Raw genomic sequence first — 21,244 nt, forward strand, 5'->3', positions numbered from 1 at the left:
TCCATTTAGCTTAACATCACCTTACACATGTACTTCACTTTACACATGTAACTTTCAGTCCACCTAAAAAGAAATAACCAATAGTAAATGCATTTTGGTGCAATTACACCACTTCACCTCCAGGGGATGCCCTTCTCCAGACATCCCCAACTCAGCCCTTCACTCCATGATGCACTTCATAGTACACCCTCAGCTGTAGAACATAAGTTCCAGCCTAGAAGGTGTTAAAGGCTGGCTGAGCCCTGGAGGGGTTATTCTTTCAGATGCCCCGTGAAACTTAGGGGTGGACTGTTCTTCTTTATGCTGAGGGAGACTGCGGTGCTCCTGCAGCCCTCCTGCACCCCTTTTCGCACATGAGGGTGACCTCCTCCTCTGGGGGCCACCAGGCATCAAAATGGCAGATTTCTTCGTGCTGGGGGGGGGGGACCGTGCTCCTCCAGCCGCTCTCCCAGCACCTTTTCACAAGTGAGGGTGACCCCCCTCCTCTGGGGGCCACAAAGCACCAAAATGGCAGATTTGGCATTATGGGGCGCTTCATGCTCCTCTTTACCAGCCCCCGCCACTGGGAACACTCTCCTCCGCCCTCAGGGTCTCTGATTCAGCAAGGTGCTGTCTTCACTGGCTCCCTGCGCCAGCCTCTCGCCAGGCTCTCCTTCTGGGACTCTCCTCTCCCTGCGCAGAGGCCCCTGCTTCTGTGCACCAGTCCTAGGCTCTTCTTCTGGTGCTGATAGGGTCCTGGGGGCAGTCAGGGGGTCTCTCCTTCCAACTGCCCATTGCGCCAGGCTCCAGCACCTTCACCCTCAGCAGACCACACCCCAGAGAGAGCTTCTCTTCCTGTGCAAGCACTTTTTAAAAGTTGAGTAGGGGGCTGGCAAGAAGTCTCTGTTGGTCCTATCAAACAGTGACACATCACGTCCCTGCCCCTGCTCCCTCCTTCTTGTCCAGCCTCTGAGCTTGTTCAAAATGGCGTCGTCCAGGGTTTCTGCCACATGTCTCGGAAGCTCCTTCCCCCCAAGCTGCCTTCCCTCCTTGGTGCAGCCTGGTACCTAGCACCCAGCGACAGCAGTTGATGGATTGGCCTGTAGCCCCACCCATCTTCTCTTCGTGGAGAGGAGGCCCTCACTTGTGGAAGAAAGGTTATCAATCCATCCAGCTGAGGTCAGCCCTCAGCCTGGGTCTGGTCATGGCTGGCTCAGAGAAATATGACAGTTCTGGATGACCCAAAAGCAGTACAAATATGACTTTGGACTCTGCAGAATACTTCTTTTCACATTTGCTACAGTGACCTTAAGTGCGTGTCTGGAATCTGTAGGCCTAATTGAAGTTAATCTAGCCCCTGGCTCCACATTCCCATAGGGGAATAAGGAAGTGAAAACATAGTAAAACACACTGTCTTTCACTGGCATGTCTCTTCCATCCTGAGTTCACTGTGGGTGAGTCCCAACTTATGAGGCTCTCCCAACCGTAAAAGCTCAACAATGAGGTGCTCAAAATGCGAAAAATCCGGGCGGCCCATAGTGTCAGAGCCACCTTCTAACACCATTGTTCAGTCTGCTACCTCGGATTCTGTCGTTTCTATCGCCATTTGGCCTCCTGACTCTTCGCCAACCCTCCAGCCATTCCCAAGTCTCTTCTGGAGATGAGAAGAAACAAGTTTTGCCCTTGAATTCAACCCGGAGCTTCGCTGGGAAGAGCATAGAGTATTTTATTTCTTTGTCTCGTAGGGCTTTCTTGACTGTAATGAAGCTGCATCTTTGAGCTTGTATTTGGTGGTGAAGTCCGGGAAGAAGGTGATTGTGCTATTTTCCAGTTTCAATGGTGGGCGGGCTCGTGCCGTTTGAAGTATATCATCATGGTCGCGAAAGTTGAACACTCATGCTATAATTGGGCTCGGAGGGGCTCCCGGCTTTGGTCTACCCCTGGGGACCCGATGGGCGTGCTCAATGGGAAAGTAACTGGACAGGCGCTTCGGCTGGAGCTTGGTCAGCATCAGGTCCTCGACGAAGAGCTCTGCAGCCAGCCCCTCCGCCCTCTCCGGGACTCCCAGGATGCATATGTTATTCCTGCGTGCTCTCCCTTCATAGTCGTCGAGGAGTCCTTCCATTTTCCCCTGCTGGTCACAGAGTTGGGCCACTTGTTGCTTAAGGAGAGCCGTGTCTGATGTTGATGTCTCAGTAGCTTCCTCCACGTCTTTCACTCTGGCGTCCATTTTCCTCAAGTCGGCCCTGATGAGGGAAACCTCAATGTTAATGGAGTCAATGCGATTCTCCAGCGAGGTCCTCACCCCAGCTATGGCTTCCATGACATTGTGGAGGGTGAGATCTGGTTGAGCGGTCTGTGATTGAGGATCTTTTGTCCCCCCCTTGGTGGTAGCGTCGTCCTCTTCACATGTCTTGCCCCAGGCAAATTTAGCTAATGTCTTTTTTTGGCCTGCGTTTTGGGTCCCCTGCTATTATTGCGCAGGGATAAGTGCCATCTTCTCAGTTGTGCAGAACCCTATCCCAGTACTCACCGCCGCCTGCGCTGGGGGAGGGGGAGAATTCCCGCCTCTGCCGGCCTGTTGGGTTTCCTGGTAGGGTAGTGGCTCTGACTTCAGGGGGGCGAGTATCGATAAGGTGTAGCACCGGATCGCCGTGTTTTAGGTGAGAGGTGAGGGGGGAGCCCTCGACCTCACCACAAAGCCCCTACAATCCTTTCTGAGTAAGCGCAATATTGTTGATGGCAAGATTTATAGTGAGGCACTGGAGGGTCGTTGGGCCCCAAGTTTCCTTGATTTCCGGCCTCTGTGGGCCCCCGCAGATCGAGGAACGTGCTGCCTTGTGCTCTTCGTTGCCCCCTATGTGCGCAATTCTTCCCGTATCTGTCCTGGGCTGCAGACGGTTAATGTGGGGCCTTTACCTGGCAATGTCGATGTCCCAGCCTCGTGCCCCCTACGGCTCCCACCACTCCGCCAGTGCCGCCGACCTACCGGTCTACGAGGCAGCGAGTTATTTCAGTCGCGTAATCTGCTGAGTCGGTTGGCTCCTCTAACAGGATGAGGATGGCTATCTGAGGGGGCTCCTTTCTCTGGCGCCACGATCTGCTAGGCCGCCAAGCTGGGGCCAAGTGTGTCTTTCCTGCCGTATTGCCACCACCGCCGACGACTCTCAGGCTTCCCCACTGCTGGTGAGGACCACCTCCAAGCCCCTCTATGTCCGCCGTCGAGCTACGGAATCAGCATTCAGCTGATCCAGGGCCTCCTAACAGCTCTCGCTTCCGCCGCAGCCATGTGCGCTCACCTCAGTGGCGTCATAAAGCTTTTTTGTGTTAGCAGGGGAAAGGACAATACACTCAACATGGGGGGTGAAACAGACTTCCTACAGAGTATGACAACCCATCCCACCTGTTACTGTTCAGAGAACAACTCAAGGATCACCTGCCAACACCCAACTTATCAACGTGTGATGCAGCTACTCAAGATTCACTTGTTTGCCCAACCCCTTACTTATTGATCATAAGCCCAAAAGTTAAGACCTACTTTTTCCTCCAACCTGCTATCCTGCGGAAAGAATCCAAGTTGTCTTCCCCAAATTCCTGTAAATCGATGAAGACAAAACCAACCAGTCACAAACATAACCTTCCATGCTGTAGGAAGCTGGCTCCATATATACTATACCAAAGTAAGGTATAGTGTCCCCAGAGGTTTTACAGAGGCTAAAGTGGATAATACTATCTCTCTCTTTTGTGGTAGCATGAAAGCAGCTAGACTTATCAGAGGGCAGTGCTAAGCATTTGTTGTACACTCACAGGCAAGAAAGGATTACACACACCTCAATGCCTAAACCTGGGACCAACGGTTTGTAAAAATATTACTTTTAGTATATTTATTTTATAGAACCAAAGATACTTTGTTGCAGTGAAATACATTTTGCAATTTCACTGTTTTTCAATGTAAAAAGTGGACATTTTTCCGTCAGTACAATGTTATCTTATGGGAGGAAACATAAACAGCAATATGCAAGTAAGTAAATGATATACGATACTGAGCTTTTGGATGAAGAATCAGTACCCGGCAAGGTTCAGGTAAGTGACCTCGCTGCACCACCAGTGTTACTGGGGCGGCCGGGTGCAGAGGTCAAACTCTGGTTCTGGTGCCAGTGTTATCTAATGGAGAAAGGGAGCAATCAAAGTGGTACTACTTACAAGTAAGTAGAACGTTTTGATAACCCAGTTTCTGGGAATTAAGGTAAGCATGGAGGCGGGGTCACAAGACAGCACCAAATGTACACCCTCAGCGGCACAGAGGCTGCCGGGTGCAGCGTGCCAACATAGCGTTGGGTGCCCAATGCAAACAATTGGAGAATCTTGGTATCTGAAAAAGGCTACAGGCTCAGGCCAGGAAAATGGACGAATGACACCTACATCTGCACAGGTAAGTTGGGGTGTGCTGGAGCATCAGGGTACTGTCAGCAAATCTCCCCAAGGCCCAGAGCCTCCGAGTTCAGGGGTGTTATTGGAGTTGGCAGTCAGCTAACAAGTGTGGTCGCTTTTGGGGAGGGTCATTCTGCAGGGGCTGCAGATCTGGAGTCCGGCAGGGGACCATCCCACGAGGGGCTCTTGCTCAGGATAACTGGGAAACATCTTCTGGACTGGTGGGCATCTCGGACTTGGGCAGTGGGATTTGGGTGCAGAGGAGGTCGACTTCGCGGTTCCACAGGCATAGCTTTGGTCTTTAAACTTGGTTTTCTTCTGGACAGGTCCACTATACACAGAGCCGGAGTCTCTTTAGAAGGCAGGCAGTCCTCTGAAAGGTTCTGGAGATCGCTGGGCTTTGGAACAAGTCATTCTTCTGTAGCAGTGTCTTTGAGTTCTGCAGATAGGCCAGTAGGGCTGGGGCCAAGTCAGTTGATTTCTTCAGTCTTTGCTGTTGCACAGCTCTTCTTTGTCCTCTTCTTCATAGGTCATTGGTAATCTGAGGATTAAGGTTCAGGGGTGCCCCTAACTTCTCAATTTAGGGGCGTTACAGGGTTTGGAAGGAAGTAGCCAATGGACTTCTTACCTTTATGGTGCTTACACTCTTTGTATGTCCTCTTCCTCTGGTGAGGGGGCATACCCCTAAACCTATTGGCTAGAGTCCTCTAAAACAGTATGGAGTATTGTGACATGAGGGGTCACTTAAGCTCAGGGCACCTTAGGGGTGGCCCTTGCTCAGAAGGAACACACCTCTCCTGCTTACTAATTTTCCTGCCAACCTTGCAGCCAAAAGTGGGGCTTGGTTAGGGAGGTGGACATCTCCACTAGCTGGAGAGGCCCTGCTCTGCATAACCAAGGATGGGAAACCTTTGAGGCTCCCTGCCTTTCAATGCTGTTCCTGCTTGGGGGTAGGTGTGAAGCACCTCCACCCAGAGCATGCTTTGTTTCTGACCCACAAGAGGAAAAGATCCCACCTCGGGATCAGAAACATATCTAGAGGTGCAGGTTGGTGCAGACCAGTCAGGCACACACTAGTTGGTTGTTAAGTTTTCGGGGGGCACTATTGAGGTGCCCTCTGAGTGCATTCATTAATGAATCCAGCACTGGCAGTGGTGTGGGCTCTTATTCTGAGATGTTTGGTACCAAATATGTTACGACAGAGCTAAATCTGGTGAGGGAGATTGTGCTCCCTGTGTGACAACCCCTGATATATTATCCCTTCCTTGCTGCCTTCCCGAGTCACCCGGGGAATCCACCCTTTCCCGCCTCCTTTCTCCTCTTCCTGCTGTTCTCCTAATTTTGCGGCCCACTGTTCTACCTCAATGGCCTTTGGATGTTGGAGAGAGTATTCGTTACCGGATAAATTAATAAAAATATCTGAATCCTAAAAGATCATGGGCTCTGCAAATATTTAAATTTTAACATTGTTAAAATAATATGTCATCAGTACAAGTAAAGTTCAAAGTGGTGTACGTCAATTGAAGCACTGTTTACAAGGAGAATTAACCAAATTAAAAAGAAAGCCTGGACCTCATTATTTCTAGCAGAATGAAATATGCCACCAAATACTGATATATATTTTTTAAACCAAGATATTATAGTTGCACCAAGGATGAGCAAAGTGCATTCAAGTTGATTAGTGCAATGATAAATGTTAGCCTTAAATGTCAAATAGTCAATGTATTAAGAGTTATCAGCTTGGAAAGTTTAACCCCTGACACAGAGTTGTATTTTGATTATGGATTATGCAGAAGTGGTCCATGAGCCATAATGAATGAACCTGGATCCCACTGAGCAGTCTAAGAAGGTAGCACTGTTGGGGGATATTGCACTAGCTGATAAGACCAGTGTAAGCTATTTACATTTAACTAGAGAACCTCAATCCCTGTACTCTCAATCCAGCACATCAAAACAGCAGTCCCTTGTACATGCCGACAATATATATTATGTATCTTAGACAGTAATAAAAAACACTCTTGTTCCTCTGTTTGAACAGTCACTTCAGTTTAATCCTGAGATCCTTAGCCAACACGTGTTCTGTCGCGCTTAATTGATGTATGCCACGACTTCTTCAGGCCTCTAATCGCTTTGTATGGATCCTCAGTTCCAGGAGTATTTCCGACCCGTAATGGGTTCTAGTACTCCAGAGGTATTTGCACAGTAAAGGTAAACAGTGATTACTGTGTCCAAGATTTAGTGTATTCCAGAATTCTTTTCTGAAGTGTGGATCTTGTGTGTATAAGTCATAAATCCATCATGAAGAATGACGACGTGGTATAGTAAAACCACTCTTTGGGGGCTAAGTGAGTCTCTCTTACCCAAAACTAAGTCTTTGCTGGCGTAAACGCAAACCCTCTATTCAGTAGCAGTGCTGCCTCCGGCGTGTGCAAGGGACTGTTGTTTTGGTTTATCAGTGGTTATCCACACATTGGGGAAGAGGGTGGCTCTCCCCACCCTAATGCACCGCAATCATAATTGTACACTAGTACATACTCACTGCGTATTTCCCCGGAGCCCCATTACTCTACAAAATCCACCCACCAAGACGTCCCACAATCCAGCACACCGTCATGCACTGATCACTGACCACCAGCCCTTGTACAGGGAATACTATTCTCCTCTGCCTCAGTGTTGCCTTTATCTAATTGTCTTCTGTGGGTCTCCTTTACCCATTTGGTGGATTTCTCCATCCCCATTTTTTTCTCTCTCTTTTAGAAAATCTTAATTCTTTTCAGAAGCCTTCTTCCCTTTCCAGTCTTTGTCTTTCACTGGCTCTCTCTTTTACTTTTTCATTCTCTTTGTGGGTTCCCGTTCTCTATGGGGTTCATCCACCCGTTTTCCTATTTGGGATTTCATACCCTATCTTTATGGAGCTCTTTCTTTCTTTATCTTTTTTTCAGCAATTGTTTTATCACCTCTCTCTGGGCTTTTTCTCCACTCATTTTGCCTCCCTGGGGCCTGTACTATTGCTCTCTAAGGCCCTTTTTCTTTATTAGTCTCACAGAAGCTTTTCTTTTCAAATCGCTCTTGATCTGTTACAAGGGATTCTTTTCACTCTCTCCTAGGTTGTCTAAACTTACCTATCTCCCTTTGCGCCTTTGCATCCCCTCTCTTAGTTTATCTTCTGACACGGACTCACTCAACACAATCTACAATCTCTGGCTTCTTTAATTTTCTCTGCACAACATATGTTGATGATGCTCAACAGAAAGAAAACGTATTGTTTTTCAGTGATCCTTAAAAAACTCAAAATTCATATGTTCTCTCTCATGGCTTATCTTTCTTTCTTCTTCCCCTTCAAGGGGCGTTGTTTGCTCTTATGGGTCTTTTTAACGTTTTATGTGGCTCTCTGTGTTTCTCAGGCTCCCTAATATACTTTTTATTTAGGGATCTCTCGCCTTTTGATCTGGTACTCTTTCATACGCCAGAGTGTATTTTTCCTCTGTGCAAATAATACATTTTCCATAGCTCCAAGGCTATCCTCTCTCTCAAATGCACTCATTTGCGCTCTTCAAAGAATACTTTTTCCCCCTCTGATTATATATTCATATGTAGCGGTGCTTCAAGGTCTTTCAGGTTGGTGGTCTTATATTGTCTCTGTTACTCTATCACTGGATACTTATTTCCCTCTCCTTTGGTCTTTGGACCTCTCTATTAACCCTCTTCACCTCAAGACATCTCTTATAATAACGTGTTTTTAAATAGTGCTTTGTTCAGCTTTTCTAGTCTCTATGGCATTACTGTACAAATGTACCAACCTCAAAACAATGAACTTAGGACTTGGCCTAGTTGAGATTCGAATTCATGAACAACAGATAACAAAACGTACCTTTTGGTCTCACTGTATCTTCACTCTCACTTTCTCTCACTTTCTCTCTCTCTCTCTCTCTCTCTCTCTCTCAGTCTTCTTCATTTCTTGGTTCTCTCATCTCCGTCTCTCTCTGCCTCACTTACTCTCATTCTTTTCCTTTATCTCCTTCTCGTTATCTTGCTCCCCCTCTGTTTCTATCTCGTTTTTTCTCCCTCTCTCATACTTTACCCCTTAAGCCCTGCTTCTTTTGTCACCTTATTTTTTCTCTGGCTTCTCACATTTGTTTCCCCTCACATTCTTTCACTTTTCAATCACATTTTTCCCTTCCCCTTTTCCTGCTCTAACTTATGTGCCCTCAGCTCTTATTTCATCTTCCACTGTCTCCCTTTTACTTCTTTATGTGTAGAGGTCTCACTTTGCACTTGAAATTGAAACTATCAAATAAGGTTGTAGTCACATACTGATGTAATATGTTACATAACTCAATGGCTGCATCACCTCATGGATAGGCAGCATTCTAATATAACACCGGATACAGGTTTTAACAACAAATTGTCATCAGGAAAATACAAATTGCAGCATCTGTGCCTCGAAGTTCAAATATGACGCAGGCGCTTTGTGTGCTTGGGGTCTCTGCAGGGCCTACCATGGAGCTCAGGTCAAGGCACCTTTCTTCAGCACAAATGCTGCCCCCAAATGGACAGCTGTAAATCTAAGCACATTTATAACATTGTGTCCATGAGCCCTGGGATTCCCCACAAAATGGAGAAGACATTGCACCCCAGGAGGGACTCTACGTACAGAAAACAAACTTTAACTTGATGCCAAGTAAATGTGTATGTTTCTAAAACAAGAACAGAAACACTCACCTTAGTTCTTCCTGGGAATCACTTTGTCTTCATTCAAAGTGTTTATTTCAACTGTCCACTACTTGTTCATGTTGACAAGTTCTTCTAGTTTTTAGAGATAAAACTATATATATAGTAATTGGGCTTGGAAGTGGCGAGCAGCACGCATTGCACGTGCCGAAAGTGCTTGCGCTGCCTTCTCAGCACCTCCTCTAAGCTGTCTTGATACTGAATTGCTCTGTCAGTGGATTGCTGATGCAGCAGTCACTCACTTATAAAGCACCACAACTCCTGACAAGCACCCAGGCAACCATCAAAACACAGCCTCTCAGAAATAATCTACAAATTAAACCATTGCTCATCTCTAAATGCCTATCTGCGGCCAGTCTATAGCTTCTCGACCTGCCCCAATCTTTCCCTTCTATTTTCTCTCCAACAAGTAGAAACAGAGAGAGGATAGGCAGGACAGATATGAGGGAAAAAACTGATCTGACTTGCCAGGTTTCCCAGAACCATGCGTGATGTGTCTCCCCCTACACACACACACACACACAATCTTTTCTGGAGCCTGGCGTGCCCTGTTCTAAGAGTAACAAGATACCTTGTTACTTTGTTTCTTTTCAGTCCTGGGTCAGTGCGAGCAGCTCAGAGCAGGCTGCACACTACCTCTGCTTTAGAACAAGACACAAGCAGCTCTGCACAGACAAGCTGACGGGGCTTTATTTATGCCAGGGCTCGGCACCATCACATATTTCTAAACACCGCACATTTTTATTCACTACATGGTGCTGCTTTGTGTGTATTTTATAGTAGAATTCATTAGTGGGGGATTTACTATTCTAATATATCTTTGAAAAACTGCTAAAACTAGCACGTAGGTACTGCTGACACTGTTTTTTGGTAGCAGTGGCAGGAGCTGTGGCTGATGCCACCTGCACTGGATTACAGAGAAATACTTTTAGCACTCACACCTAATTTTTTTACAAATCAAGCAGTGGGGTCCCTCTTCACATACTGAAGACTTGGGAGGGCCCTTGCACTGCAGGGATGTTCGTTACGCCTTGCTTACCAAACACATTCCAACGATGAATTGTTTCAATAAATATCAGCAGGTCAAACCTGTCAATATTTATTAAGGAAAAATGTGCCGTATAATACTGGAACATGCAGATTTTGATGTGGTAAGCAGCAAAATCCACATGTTAGTCCTCCAAAACTCATAATTAGCGGGTATTTATTGCACCAGTTAAATTCCGACTCAGCAAAGTCAGATTTTACCAGGTGCGATAAGGAGGATACTAATAATTGGGCCTCTTGTTATAAGGGCCTAAGAAGCAATCACCTACATAGTGAATGGTTGTGGGGAAAACCTGGCATGAATCCAACGGTTCTGGTACCACATGAAATACATCATAGCAGGACATATACGCAGAGAAACAGAAGAGCATAAAGTGTAGTGTGCTTGTTTAGCTCAACAAGCCCGCATGGAGTAGCATAGCTGTTCCTCTTACAATAGCATAACAGATAGTTATTCAAACACAGTTCATGTCAGTAATGATGATGGGTTTTCCCATCTGACATCACAGCTGTTTACAAAATAGCATGCAAACTTAGGGCCTGATTAAGAGTTTGGCAGGAGGGCGGTCAGCCCGCTCCGGCGGTGGTCGGGAACACGCTGCCATGCCGGCGGCATCCCAACTGCCGCATCACAACATCACTGTGTGGCTGGCCATATATGGGCGGTGCAGCCACGGCAGTGACATGCTTTGGCTCTAGGAGAGAGCCTGAAGCCAATGCCGGCTACACTACTGCACCGCCTGCAAGTTGGGTGCACTATTTCCATACCCCATGTCGTACATTACAAACAGTGCACACACCGATAGTGCAGGCATGGGGGGGCACAACATGGGTCCAGGCCACTTATTCGCCTTGGTGTTCTCGCCATTAAAAGGTCTGCGGAAAGGCAAGTCATAATTTCCACAGTGGTGCCAATGCCGCACTGCCAGCATTGACCACCGCTGTCCCCACTGACACTGGAGCTCGGATCTTGGCGGTGGCTGCCGTCTGGAGGAGGTCTCTCCGCGCACATTCCAATCCAGTGGTCATACCGCTAGGTATGCGGCCGGCCAGACTGCCAAAAAGCGCCAGGTTCAGAATCAGAGCCTAAGTTCCAAATGATTCACCGCATTGAAAAGCACTATGATAACACGCAACGGTGGTGGAGACGCTGCCGCACTATTTGAAGCCTGCCTTACTTTTAAAACTTTTTGACATATAACCTTGGCATAAAACTATACAATCGGTATGAAATCAGGAAATCACATTTCATGTGCCTAAATCGTCCAGTACTCCCCTCATGGATCCTCATTTAGAGAGAGTTGAAAAGAGTCAAAAGTCATGGTAAATAATAAAAATATGCAATAAGAAGATCGCTGCACAGATAATGCGATGTTGCTATTTAAACTAACTTGTTTTTGAGGCATGACAACTGTGGCGATATCATTTTGCTGCTCTGCAGAGCTGTGCCTGTTAGTTTAATCAAAAAACTGATGTTAATTTTGCAGATTTTCCCACTTGCAGCTAATTTGTGTGGATTTGATGATAATCTGTCTAACAACGCCTTTACACTTATGGAATTACAACTTACTTTCTAACATCTCTGAGAGAGGGCTTTTTTTTTTTTTTTTACTTTTCAAAAACCTTTATTTGCTGCAATCACACGGACATGGTACACTACTTACATGAAAGCAGAGCATTGTGCACGTTAGTTGCTGCTTACACACGGTAATGGTACACCGAGTGCAGGATTTCATAACATCTTGGCTCACATGGCAAGTCCCAAGGCACAATGAAAACGCAGACAACCCCACTCTGTAGGCACAAGTGACCTGAACAGCATGATAAAGTGGAGGGGAGCAAGGGAAAGGCACGGGAGGTAGTGAAAGCCCTAAGAGAGGGGATGCCGGCCCGGCCAGAGGGGGGGAGGACCCAAGGAAGAGCAGTTACTGACCAGCACCGGCGGCCGCTGCGGGCGCGGAGTGCCGGCGGGGAGTGTGGGAGAAGCAACGCAGCTAGGCCGGGGTCGGGAGTGAAGGTATGTGACGAGGGGGCCCCATATGTCAGGCGGACGTGACCTTGCGGGCATACGCTCCCAAAACTCGGAGAGGAGGGTCTGACATCTCGAGGCGTCCTCTAACCAGTGAGAGAACTTGGGCACTGGTCTACGTCCCCAACACATAGCCACCCTGCGCTGCGCGAGGACCAGCAGCAACATCTCTGAGAGAGGGCCTTGATGTATATTAGTGAAATTATTTCAAAACTAGAACTTTACCCTTGTGCAGAATGTAAGATGGTAACATTTCGCACCTGCAAGAAAACCTTACAAGATAACAAATTTCATAATAGGTACAGTTTTTCAGATTCGATCCCTGGTGTTACTTTTTCATCATTTCGGATTACAACCGTACCAAACTGAAGAAGACGGTTTTAAATTTTCTGCACCCATATTTGTATCAGCAAAGGTTTTTGTCGTATCACTTTTTAAGAGGAATGATGGTTTCGTGACGTGCTTAGAGAGGCAGCCATGTTGTTACAGCTTTGGTTACACAAATGGTAAGAATCAACACAATCTGAAGGTCATTTGGTACACTTAAAATACATGGCACAGGCTTACATTAAACCACATTTTTAATAAATTTCGTGAATTTCGTATTATAGCTGGTCAGTTACATGGCTAAAGACATCAGAACTGGACTTTAATAAGCCAATTAGAGACACATTTTTATACTTGGTTGCAGGCGCCCATGTATTATATAATTCACGTATATTTCAAAATGAGTGTCACGTTCCATTTGGAAGGTGGTACAACGGGTGTACAAATCCACCTTCCCAGGAGGGGAGGATGTAGTTTCTTGGTTGGCCGCAGATCGGTAAACCTCTGCAGAATCGGTCAGGGGTCTTTCATTATAATGAGGAAATCCATGCTTCACAAGGAACCATGAAATAGTTTCCATATTTCATGGTTCCACGTGAAATATCGTTTATTATATACCGGCACTGCTAGATTTAAAAAAACATCATAAGTGAAGTGAACATTACATTTGGAATGGGGAAGCAGTGCAGTCGCGAGGTCTCTTGACATGCGCAGTAATCAGTTGGAATATTGTCACGGATGTTCAGTCCATCTGGATGCACTGATTTGAAATGGCACATCCATGCTGGAGACACCCCTTGCCCTCCCTCCATCTTTTAATTTACTTCTGGAAACAAATAATTTTTTGTATAATTGCTATAATTTATTTATTTTAGGGGGAAGCCCATTGCCCCATTTCCCTGGTCCTTACCCTTTTTTGTTCCTTTAATCCTTCTCTTTATTAAACCATTGACACTGCATACTTACTTGCCCCCTTTCTGTTTGTTATGCCTCCAGACGCTTTTGTTTTTTTGTTTTATCTCAATGGTTTTAATTTATATTTTTGTGATATAGTCTTGAATCTCAGATAAAGTGTCATTACCATCCGAACAGAGAACTCTGCCCACTGTAGGATTCAAGCTTTGTTTTTCTTAAGTTACTGACACAGGAACCCAAAACTATGGCAACCAGTAAACTGCAGATGCAGTTGCCTTTTATGAGTCATGATTTCCAGTTTACAGCTTTCTGAACGTCAAACCTTGTCAAAGGCCAAATGCTTCACATATTTCTGAAAGAGCAAGAATACAACCGCCCATTATTCCCACCGTCATAACAGATTTTCAAGGCAACCTTCAGTTTTTAAAATGATATTAAAGGGACCATGCAGTATAAAGAACAAACTGTTCTCTTTACACAGTGCTCCATCTCTCAAAATCACCAATAATAGGCATTCTAGATTGTTGTTTGGTTTGGTAAAGAATTGTTGCATTGCCTTTGATATGTGTGCTACTTTATGGCCAGAAAAACTCAGAATGTAATTTTTTCATGCCCCTAAAGTCGAACCATTTGGCGGCATGCTACTATGCAGAGCCAACGCTGTGATTGGTACACAATGAAAGTTGTGTTTGTTCCCCAGGCCCAATGAGACTAGAGCACATAGAAAAAGCCTGTCCTATTTTAATATTCTTTCTTCTTCCTCCTGCAGCCCAGCACGTGATCTCAGAAGCCAAAGGTCCATGCTACAGGATCTTGCGGGACGGTGGATGTTCTCTCCCCATCCTGAGGAACATCACCAAGCAGATCTGCTGCTGCAGCCGCGTTGGGAAAGCCTGGGGCAAGGGCTGTGAGCGGTGTCCGGCTCACGGATCAGGTAAAGTGACATCATCTTTCTGTTGTTGTGAAAGGATGTTGGTGTGTCCTCCACTACCTTTAGATAGACTTTAGGCGCGAGTGTGGGAGGCCTCGACAACTTCCACATGCAGTAGCCTAGAGATATGGTGCACCAAACAGGGCTATTGCAGCACCAGCTACTATACCGTGTATGGACTATCCTACCTAATGCACAGGAGAGACCAACGACTGGTTAGCTAATAACCTAAAATACTGGGTCTTCTATACGCAGAAACCTATCACCAAAAAGCTCTAATGCAAACCATTTTGTGTCGCACCCAGAGTCTAATATTTCATCCGAAAATGCACCACAGTTGTTTGGTCGTATCTTTCGATGGTCACCATGCATGTCTCCTGCAAGGGCATGTCACAGATCCCTCTTTCGCAGACGCTAAGTAACTGCACATTTCATATTCATTATTTTTTTTATGTTGTTTTTTGTATACAGCCTAAACATATGGAACATACAAAAATACATCATGATAGTATCAAATACTCATATGTAGTCACAGTTGTCAATCAAAAATGATATTAGAGGCTGTATCAGGATTCGTCATTGAATTTAGGGCAAATCCAAAAAGCCTGCTGGGGCAGGACCAAAAACTGAGGAGGAAAAAGAGGTCTCAGCACTAACTAAAGGAATTTCACCCCCCCTCCCCCCAGGATGGTACTTCGAAACAAAGGATGAAGAGGGGGTGGGATCCATAGGGCAGTAGACTATATATCTAAAGGCCACTAGAGGGCGTCTCAGGGAAAATGTACAATTGTCAGGGGTGGGGGGCATGAGATGGTTCTTAACAGAGCCCGTGGGGCACGGAGGGAGGCAGGAGGACGTTCAAGTTGTGGTGTATATCAGTAGAAATATCAATGCTGGGATGATGTACCTTCAGGGTGGCCTATTATCGTCTTTTGAGTGCTCAGTGAAGTCATAGAGTATTGAATCCCAGTATGTTATGTTATGTTATGTTAATAGCATTTATTACGCGCACAGCTGCCCCAGCTAAGGGGCGTCCTGGCGCGCGACAAGGTACAACACAACCAACACAAGACCACGAGTACAGGGAACAGATTAAAACAAGAAAGTTTTTAAGGATTTCCGGAATAACAAAAGATCGTTAATTGTACGGAGCTGAAGTGGGAGCGAATTCCATAACGCTGCAGCCTTCGTCCGAAAAGAGCGCCCACCAGCTCGGCAAAGCCTGAACCTCGGGACTACTGCAAGCACTTGCTCCGAAGATCTTAATGAACGGGTTGGTACATAGCCGGACATGAGATTCGAAAGAATCTGGGGAGCGGATCTTTTCAAAATTTTAAAAGCCAAACATAAAACTTTAAAATGAATTCGCGACTTGATCGGCAGCCAATGCAATGCTCGAAGAGTGCTGGAGGCCGAGCAAGACCTAGGCAAGCCGACAATTGCTCTGGCAGCGGCATTTTGAACGCGTTGAAGCCGAACAATTTCTGCCTGATTGCTCCCTAACAGGAGTGAACTGGCATAGTCCAGGCGAGATAGAACTGTTGCCTGCACTACCATCTGTCTGGTAGAGGGATCGAAAAACTTAAGGACAGGCCTTAAGCCCCGAAGGACTCCAAAGCAGCACGCCGCGGTTTTCTTGGTGTGCCCCACAAAACTGAGAGTAGAATCCAGCCACACTCCCAGATTTCTCAACTCCATAACCGGAGTTGGAGCCACACCAAGTTCCGGCGGCCACCATCTGTCACCCCAGAGATCCCTACCCTTTCCGACGATCATGACCTCGGTCTTCTTTGCGTTAAGCTGGAGACAGTTGGCAGTCATCCAGCTTGCCACCTCCCTTAGCCCATTCTGGAACTTGGGGGCATCCACATCGGCATCCCCACTGATGGTAACCGCCAGCTGAGTGTCGTCAGCATATGAGACCATGTACATGCCCCATAGCTTGACGACATCAGCCAGCGGTCTCACATAGAGATTGAATAAAGTGGGACTCAGTGAGGAACCTTGCGGTACTCCCAAGTCCAGAGGATGGAATTTGGACTGATAGGGAGGTATGGCAACGCAGAAGGACCGGTCATCGAGAAAGGAACGGAACCACTGAAGGGCTAGCCCCGTAACGCCAATCTCTTCCAGGCGGTGCAGAAGGATACGGTGCAAGACCGTATCGAAGGCGGCGCTCAGATCTAACAACACTAGCGCCGCCGTCTGTCCCTGATCCAGCACCGACCGGAGATGTTCAACCATGGCGAGAAGGGCAGTCTCCGTGCTATGCCCAGCTCGGAACCCGTTCTGGGTCACGTCCAGAATGTTAGCTTGAGTGAGATGGTCAGTAAGTGCCTGATTAACATGGGCTTCCATCAGCTTGGCTGGCCATGGGAGCAAGGAAATAGGCCGATAGTTCTCCGGTCTTAAAGCGTCCAAGTCTGGCTTCTTCAAAATAGGAGAAACCACAGCACGCTTCCATTTGGTTGGGACCGTGCCCGTAGCCAATGAAGTATTAATCAAGGAACAAACTGTAGAACGACCCACAAAAGACTGGTTCCTAAACAGGGCAGGACATACCGGATCCAAAGGCGAACCAGACTTGACCTTCTGAGCCAGAATATCAAAAGCCTCGGATAAGAGTTGCGGAAGAGATGCCAGCATGGGACAGGCAGGAGCAACCACCGCGGTCTTCTGAGAGGGCCCAGTACCAGGAAAGGCACGGTAGATGTTCTGCACTTTTTCCAGAAAAAAAGATGCTAGGGCTTCACAGTGCGTGGTAGAGGCCATACCTGGAGAAGTGGAGCGCTTAGACAGCAGATCCTTAAGAGCTTTAAAAATAGTCTTGGATGGATTAGGGCTATTACGAAATTCCAGAGAGTAGAACGCCGCGCGAGCCCTACAAATGGCACGATGGTAGATCTTAATAGAGGCCAAGTACAGCGCTTTCTTCGCCGTATCGTAAGATCTCCGCCATTCTCTCTCGGCACGCCTGCAATTCCCTTTCAGTGCGCATAGCGCACTGTCATACCAGGGGTTAGACTTTCTAGGACTGATCTTACTAGTCAGTATGGGAATCAAAAAGTCCAGCGCCCTGGTAATCCAATTACAGAACTGATCATAGCCCAATTCAACATCACTCGAAAGTTCAAGCGGATCAGCAGTTAGAGCGAGATGAAGATCCTCTAACCTAAGCTTGCTCCAATGTCTTCTAGGGATAGATCGGGCTAAAGGAGTTGGAATAATATCAGGTAATAAAACCCGAATATCCACTAGAAAATGATCCGTCCATCCGAGGGGCGACACGGAGCGAATTGAGGCTTCCGTTAAATTTGTGAAAAAAGGGTCCAATATATGCCCTCCTGAGTGAGTTGGTTGGGAGACTCTTTGAGACAATTGAAGGGCCTCAAGATCCGCGAGAAAGTTACATACAGCCGGGGTCCTCTGGTTATCAAAATGGAGATTCAGATCTCCCAGTATAGAGAAATTAGCGCACCCAATTGCCAGAGCACTGACGGCGTCAGGGAAAGCCTCCCTAAATGCGACATCATTACCTGGGGGGCGATAGACCACCAGCCCCGAGATCGAATACTGGGGGCTAATCCCAATCTTAAAAGATGCACTCTCGCACCCAGCAATATGCACGGCATTCCAAATGCAGGAAAAATTAGATTTCACTGCGAGTGCTATACCCCCCCCTCTAGTAGGGCGATTGAGGGTAAAGATAGAATATTCCGATGGAAAGGCAAGATTGATTATTGCTGCATCGTCCTCCTGCAGCCAAGTTTCGGTGATGGCGAGGATGTCCGGGGACTCATCATGCAAAAGGTCAAAGATGTTTTGATGATGTGATACCAATGACCTAGCATTTAAGCTAAATATCCGAAGAACGTTGGGCGAGCTAACACTCGTACTAGAAAATATAGCAGCAGCAGCCGTCTGGCGAGTAGTAGCCGGAGAGGTCAGGGCGAAACCTTTACAGGCACAGCAAAACGGGCCGCGTAAAGGGTGGATAACCTGGTTACATTTAGTGATGGTCAGACCAATGGACCGTAGCGTCTCATTAGAATATGTAATCATTTTACTACCTTAGCTAACAATACGAACGCACTCACCTGCAAAGCCCCGCACGCCCTGCACATCCCTAGCGCGGACGAGCGCAGACGGGCAGGACTCAGGCACGACTCCGGCTAAGCGACGGTGTCCCACTGCGTGGTACCGCTGCGCGGGAGGAAGCGGCTTTAAATAGGCGTCCCGCGAGGCAAACCGGAGCGCTGTAGCGCTCAAAATGGCGCCCGCCACAAAAATCCACTGCCCAAGCCAAAATGGCGTCCACCCCGGGAATCCCCGTGACCCGGACCCACCAAAGCGGCGGTGATGAAACCAGATTACATGCGGTGAGAGGGGGGGGGAGTTTAGCAGCCCACTAACAACCCTGAGCACCAGTTTAAAATCAGGGGATAAAAATTAAACAGCAAAACAAATACAAAACAGGGATGATTAAAATTCGATCACTAACAGCAGCGCGAGCGTCGTGATGCTTGTAAAAAAGTACCTTGTCTGGCAGTCCATAAAGAGAAATCCGCCTTAAATAGGCGTCCCGCGAGGCAAACCCGAGCGCTGTAGCGCTCAAAATGGCGCCCGCCACAAAAATCCACTGCCCAAGCCAAAATGGCGTCCACCCCGGGAATCCCCGTGACACGGACCCACCAAAGCGGCGGTGATGAAACCAGATTACATGCGGTGAGAGGGGGGGGAGTTTAGCAGCCCACTAACAACCCTGAGCACCAGTTTAAAATCAGGGGATAAAAATTAAACAGCAAAACAAATACAAAACAGGGATGATTAAAATTCGATCACTAACAGCAGCGCGAGCGTCGTGATGCTTGTAAAAAAGTACCTTGTCTGGCAGTCCATAAAGAGAAATCCGCCTTAAATAGGCGTCCCGCGAGGCAAACCCGAGCGCTGTAGCGCTCAAAATGGCGCCCGCCACAAAAATCCACTGCCCAAGCCAAAATGGCGTCCACCCCGGGAATCCCCGTGACCCGGACCCACCAAAGCGGCGGTGATGAAACCAGATTACATGCGGTGAGAGGGGGGGGGAGTTTAGCAGCCCACTAACAACCCTGAGCACCAGTTTAAAATCAGGGGATAAAAATTAAACAGCAAAACAAATACAAAACAGGGATGATTAAAATTCGATCACTAACAACAGCGCGAGCGTCGTGATGCTTGTAAAAAAGTACCTTGTCTGGCAGTCCATAAAGAGAAATCCGCCTTAAATAGGCGTCCCGCGAGGCAAACCCGAGCGCTGTAGCGCTCAAAATGGCGCCCGCCACAAAAATCCACTGCCCAAGCCAAAATGGCGTCCACCCCGGGAATCCCCGTGACCCGGACCCACCAAAGCGGCGGTGATGAAACCAGATTACATGCGGTGAGAGGGGGGGGGAGTTTAGCAGCTCACTAACAACCCTGAGCACCAGTTTAAAATCAGGGGATAAAAATTAAACAGCAAAACAAATACAAAACAGGGATGATTAAAATTCGATCACTAACAGCAGCGCGAGCGTCGTGATGCTTGTAAAAAAGTACCTTGTCTGCTGCTAAGGATTGTTTACACAAGCCTCTCTTTCCTTCCCTCTGAAAAGTTACACGTTCTGCCTGTGCCCAACTCATGGCCGAGTCTCCCCTCCAGTGTGTGACCGTGAGGGAAACGAGAAACTTTCATCTCATCACAATCACCTGTTAGGCTAGTATGAGAGCTAAGTCATTGAATTTGGCGGTGTCTTTTTTGGGTTTGGGAAAAATCTCTAATAGGCTATTTGCCTCTGTAGAGACATCAGGGATCTCTCTGTTGCCGTCTCGATGTCAGCTAGTACCACCCGCTAACACGTCTAGAATATGTAGAATATATCTGACGGGGAGGCCTTGCATCTAGGACAGGCACCAACTAGGCCAGGAATTATTAGATGCAGTCTGTGATGGATAAGTACACTTTGTGGAGTTTATAGATTGGGATATATATTAGTTTAAAGCAATTGTTTCTGGATACTTTGTAGCGGTATTCCAGGACCTGTTGCCAATTGGGGGTCACTGAAGGTCTGCCCCAGTGTCGCCTCCCAGGTACTCCGAGGTGCTGTAAGACTCCAAAATGGGCTGACTGAAACAATCTAGATAGCTACTTAATTAATCGCCAGCCATGACGATGTCTAAGTAGGATTGGGTTTGTGTCCCGCTCAGAATCCCTAACTCTCCAATGTATGGTTAGCGCTCTTTTAATGGAATAAGAACCTACACCACTGTAGGCCAGTCCCATCGCGCAGATCCTCAAAACTAAGCAGGACTCCCTCAGAAAACAAGTCTCCAGCTGCATTAATTTCCACTGCTTGGCATGTCATTAGTTGTCCAGTCCCAATTTATGGGGATCACTCTAAGTGGCAATATCGGGGACCATGCCTTCACACCAGTAGTGCGAGGGAAACTACATTTTAGGCAATTGTGGGCAGTACTAAGGAGCATTTGGTGGTGTCCAGCCCACCATTACATAGGACCTTGAAGCTGCACTGCAAGGTAATATTTCGGAAAATCCGGTGCATCCAAGCCACCTCTGGATGTTGGAGATGGCAGCTCTCGTCTCCTTTCCCCATTTAAGGTCTATCAATGAGGTATCTAGTTCTAGGAGTGTTTTGAGGGGATAAGCTTTGGGAGGTTGGCAAAAAAATACTGGAGCACCACCAATCAATAAAATTGACAGTTCGATCCTGCCAGCAACATATGGGAGAGGAATGTCCAAAAGAGTACCTCTGACTGAAGGGACAGAGGTTCCCCTTCAGAAGATCCAACTGTTCACGAAATAGCTGTATTCCCAGATA

At 47.1% G+C, this 21,244-nt stretch overlaps 1 protein-coding gene across 4 annotated transcripts in view; it reads left to right on the forward strand.

The window, feature by feature from the left end:
- The window catches only part of LTBP4 (latent transforming growth factor beta binding protein 4), a 1,245,426-nt gene that overhangs the window by 955,854 nt on the left and 268,328 nt on the right, over positions 1-21,244 (forward strand). For all 4 annotated transcript variants that reach the window (XM_085625396.1, XM_085625398.1, XM_085625397.1 and 1 more), the window contains exon 11: positions 14,229-14,393. In XM_085625396.1, coding sequence (XP_085481522.1) covers positions 14,229-14,393 — 165 coding nt within the window. The remainder of the gene's footprint in view (positions 1-14,228; positions 14,394-21,244) is intronic.

The sequence above is a fragment of the Triturus cristatus genome, chromosome 9 (assembly GCF_964204655.1).
Source record: "Triturus cristatus chromosome 9, aTriCri1.1, whole genome shotgun sequence".
Taxonomy (NCBI): Eukaryota; Metazoa; Chordata; class Amphibia; order Caudata; family Salamandridae; genus Triturus; species Triturus cristatus.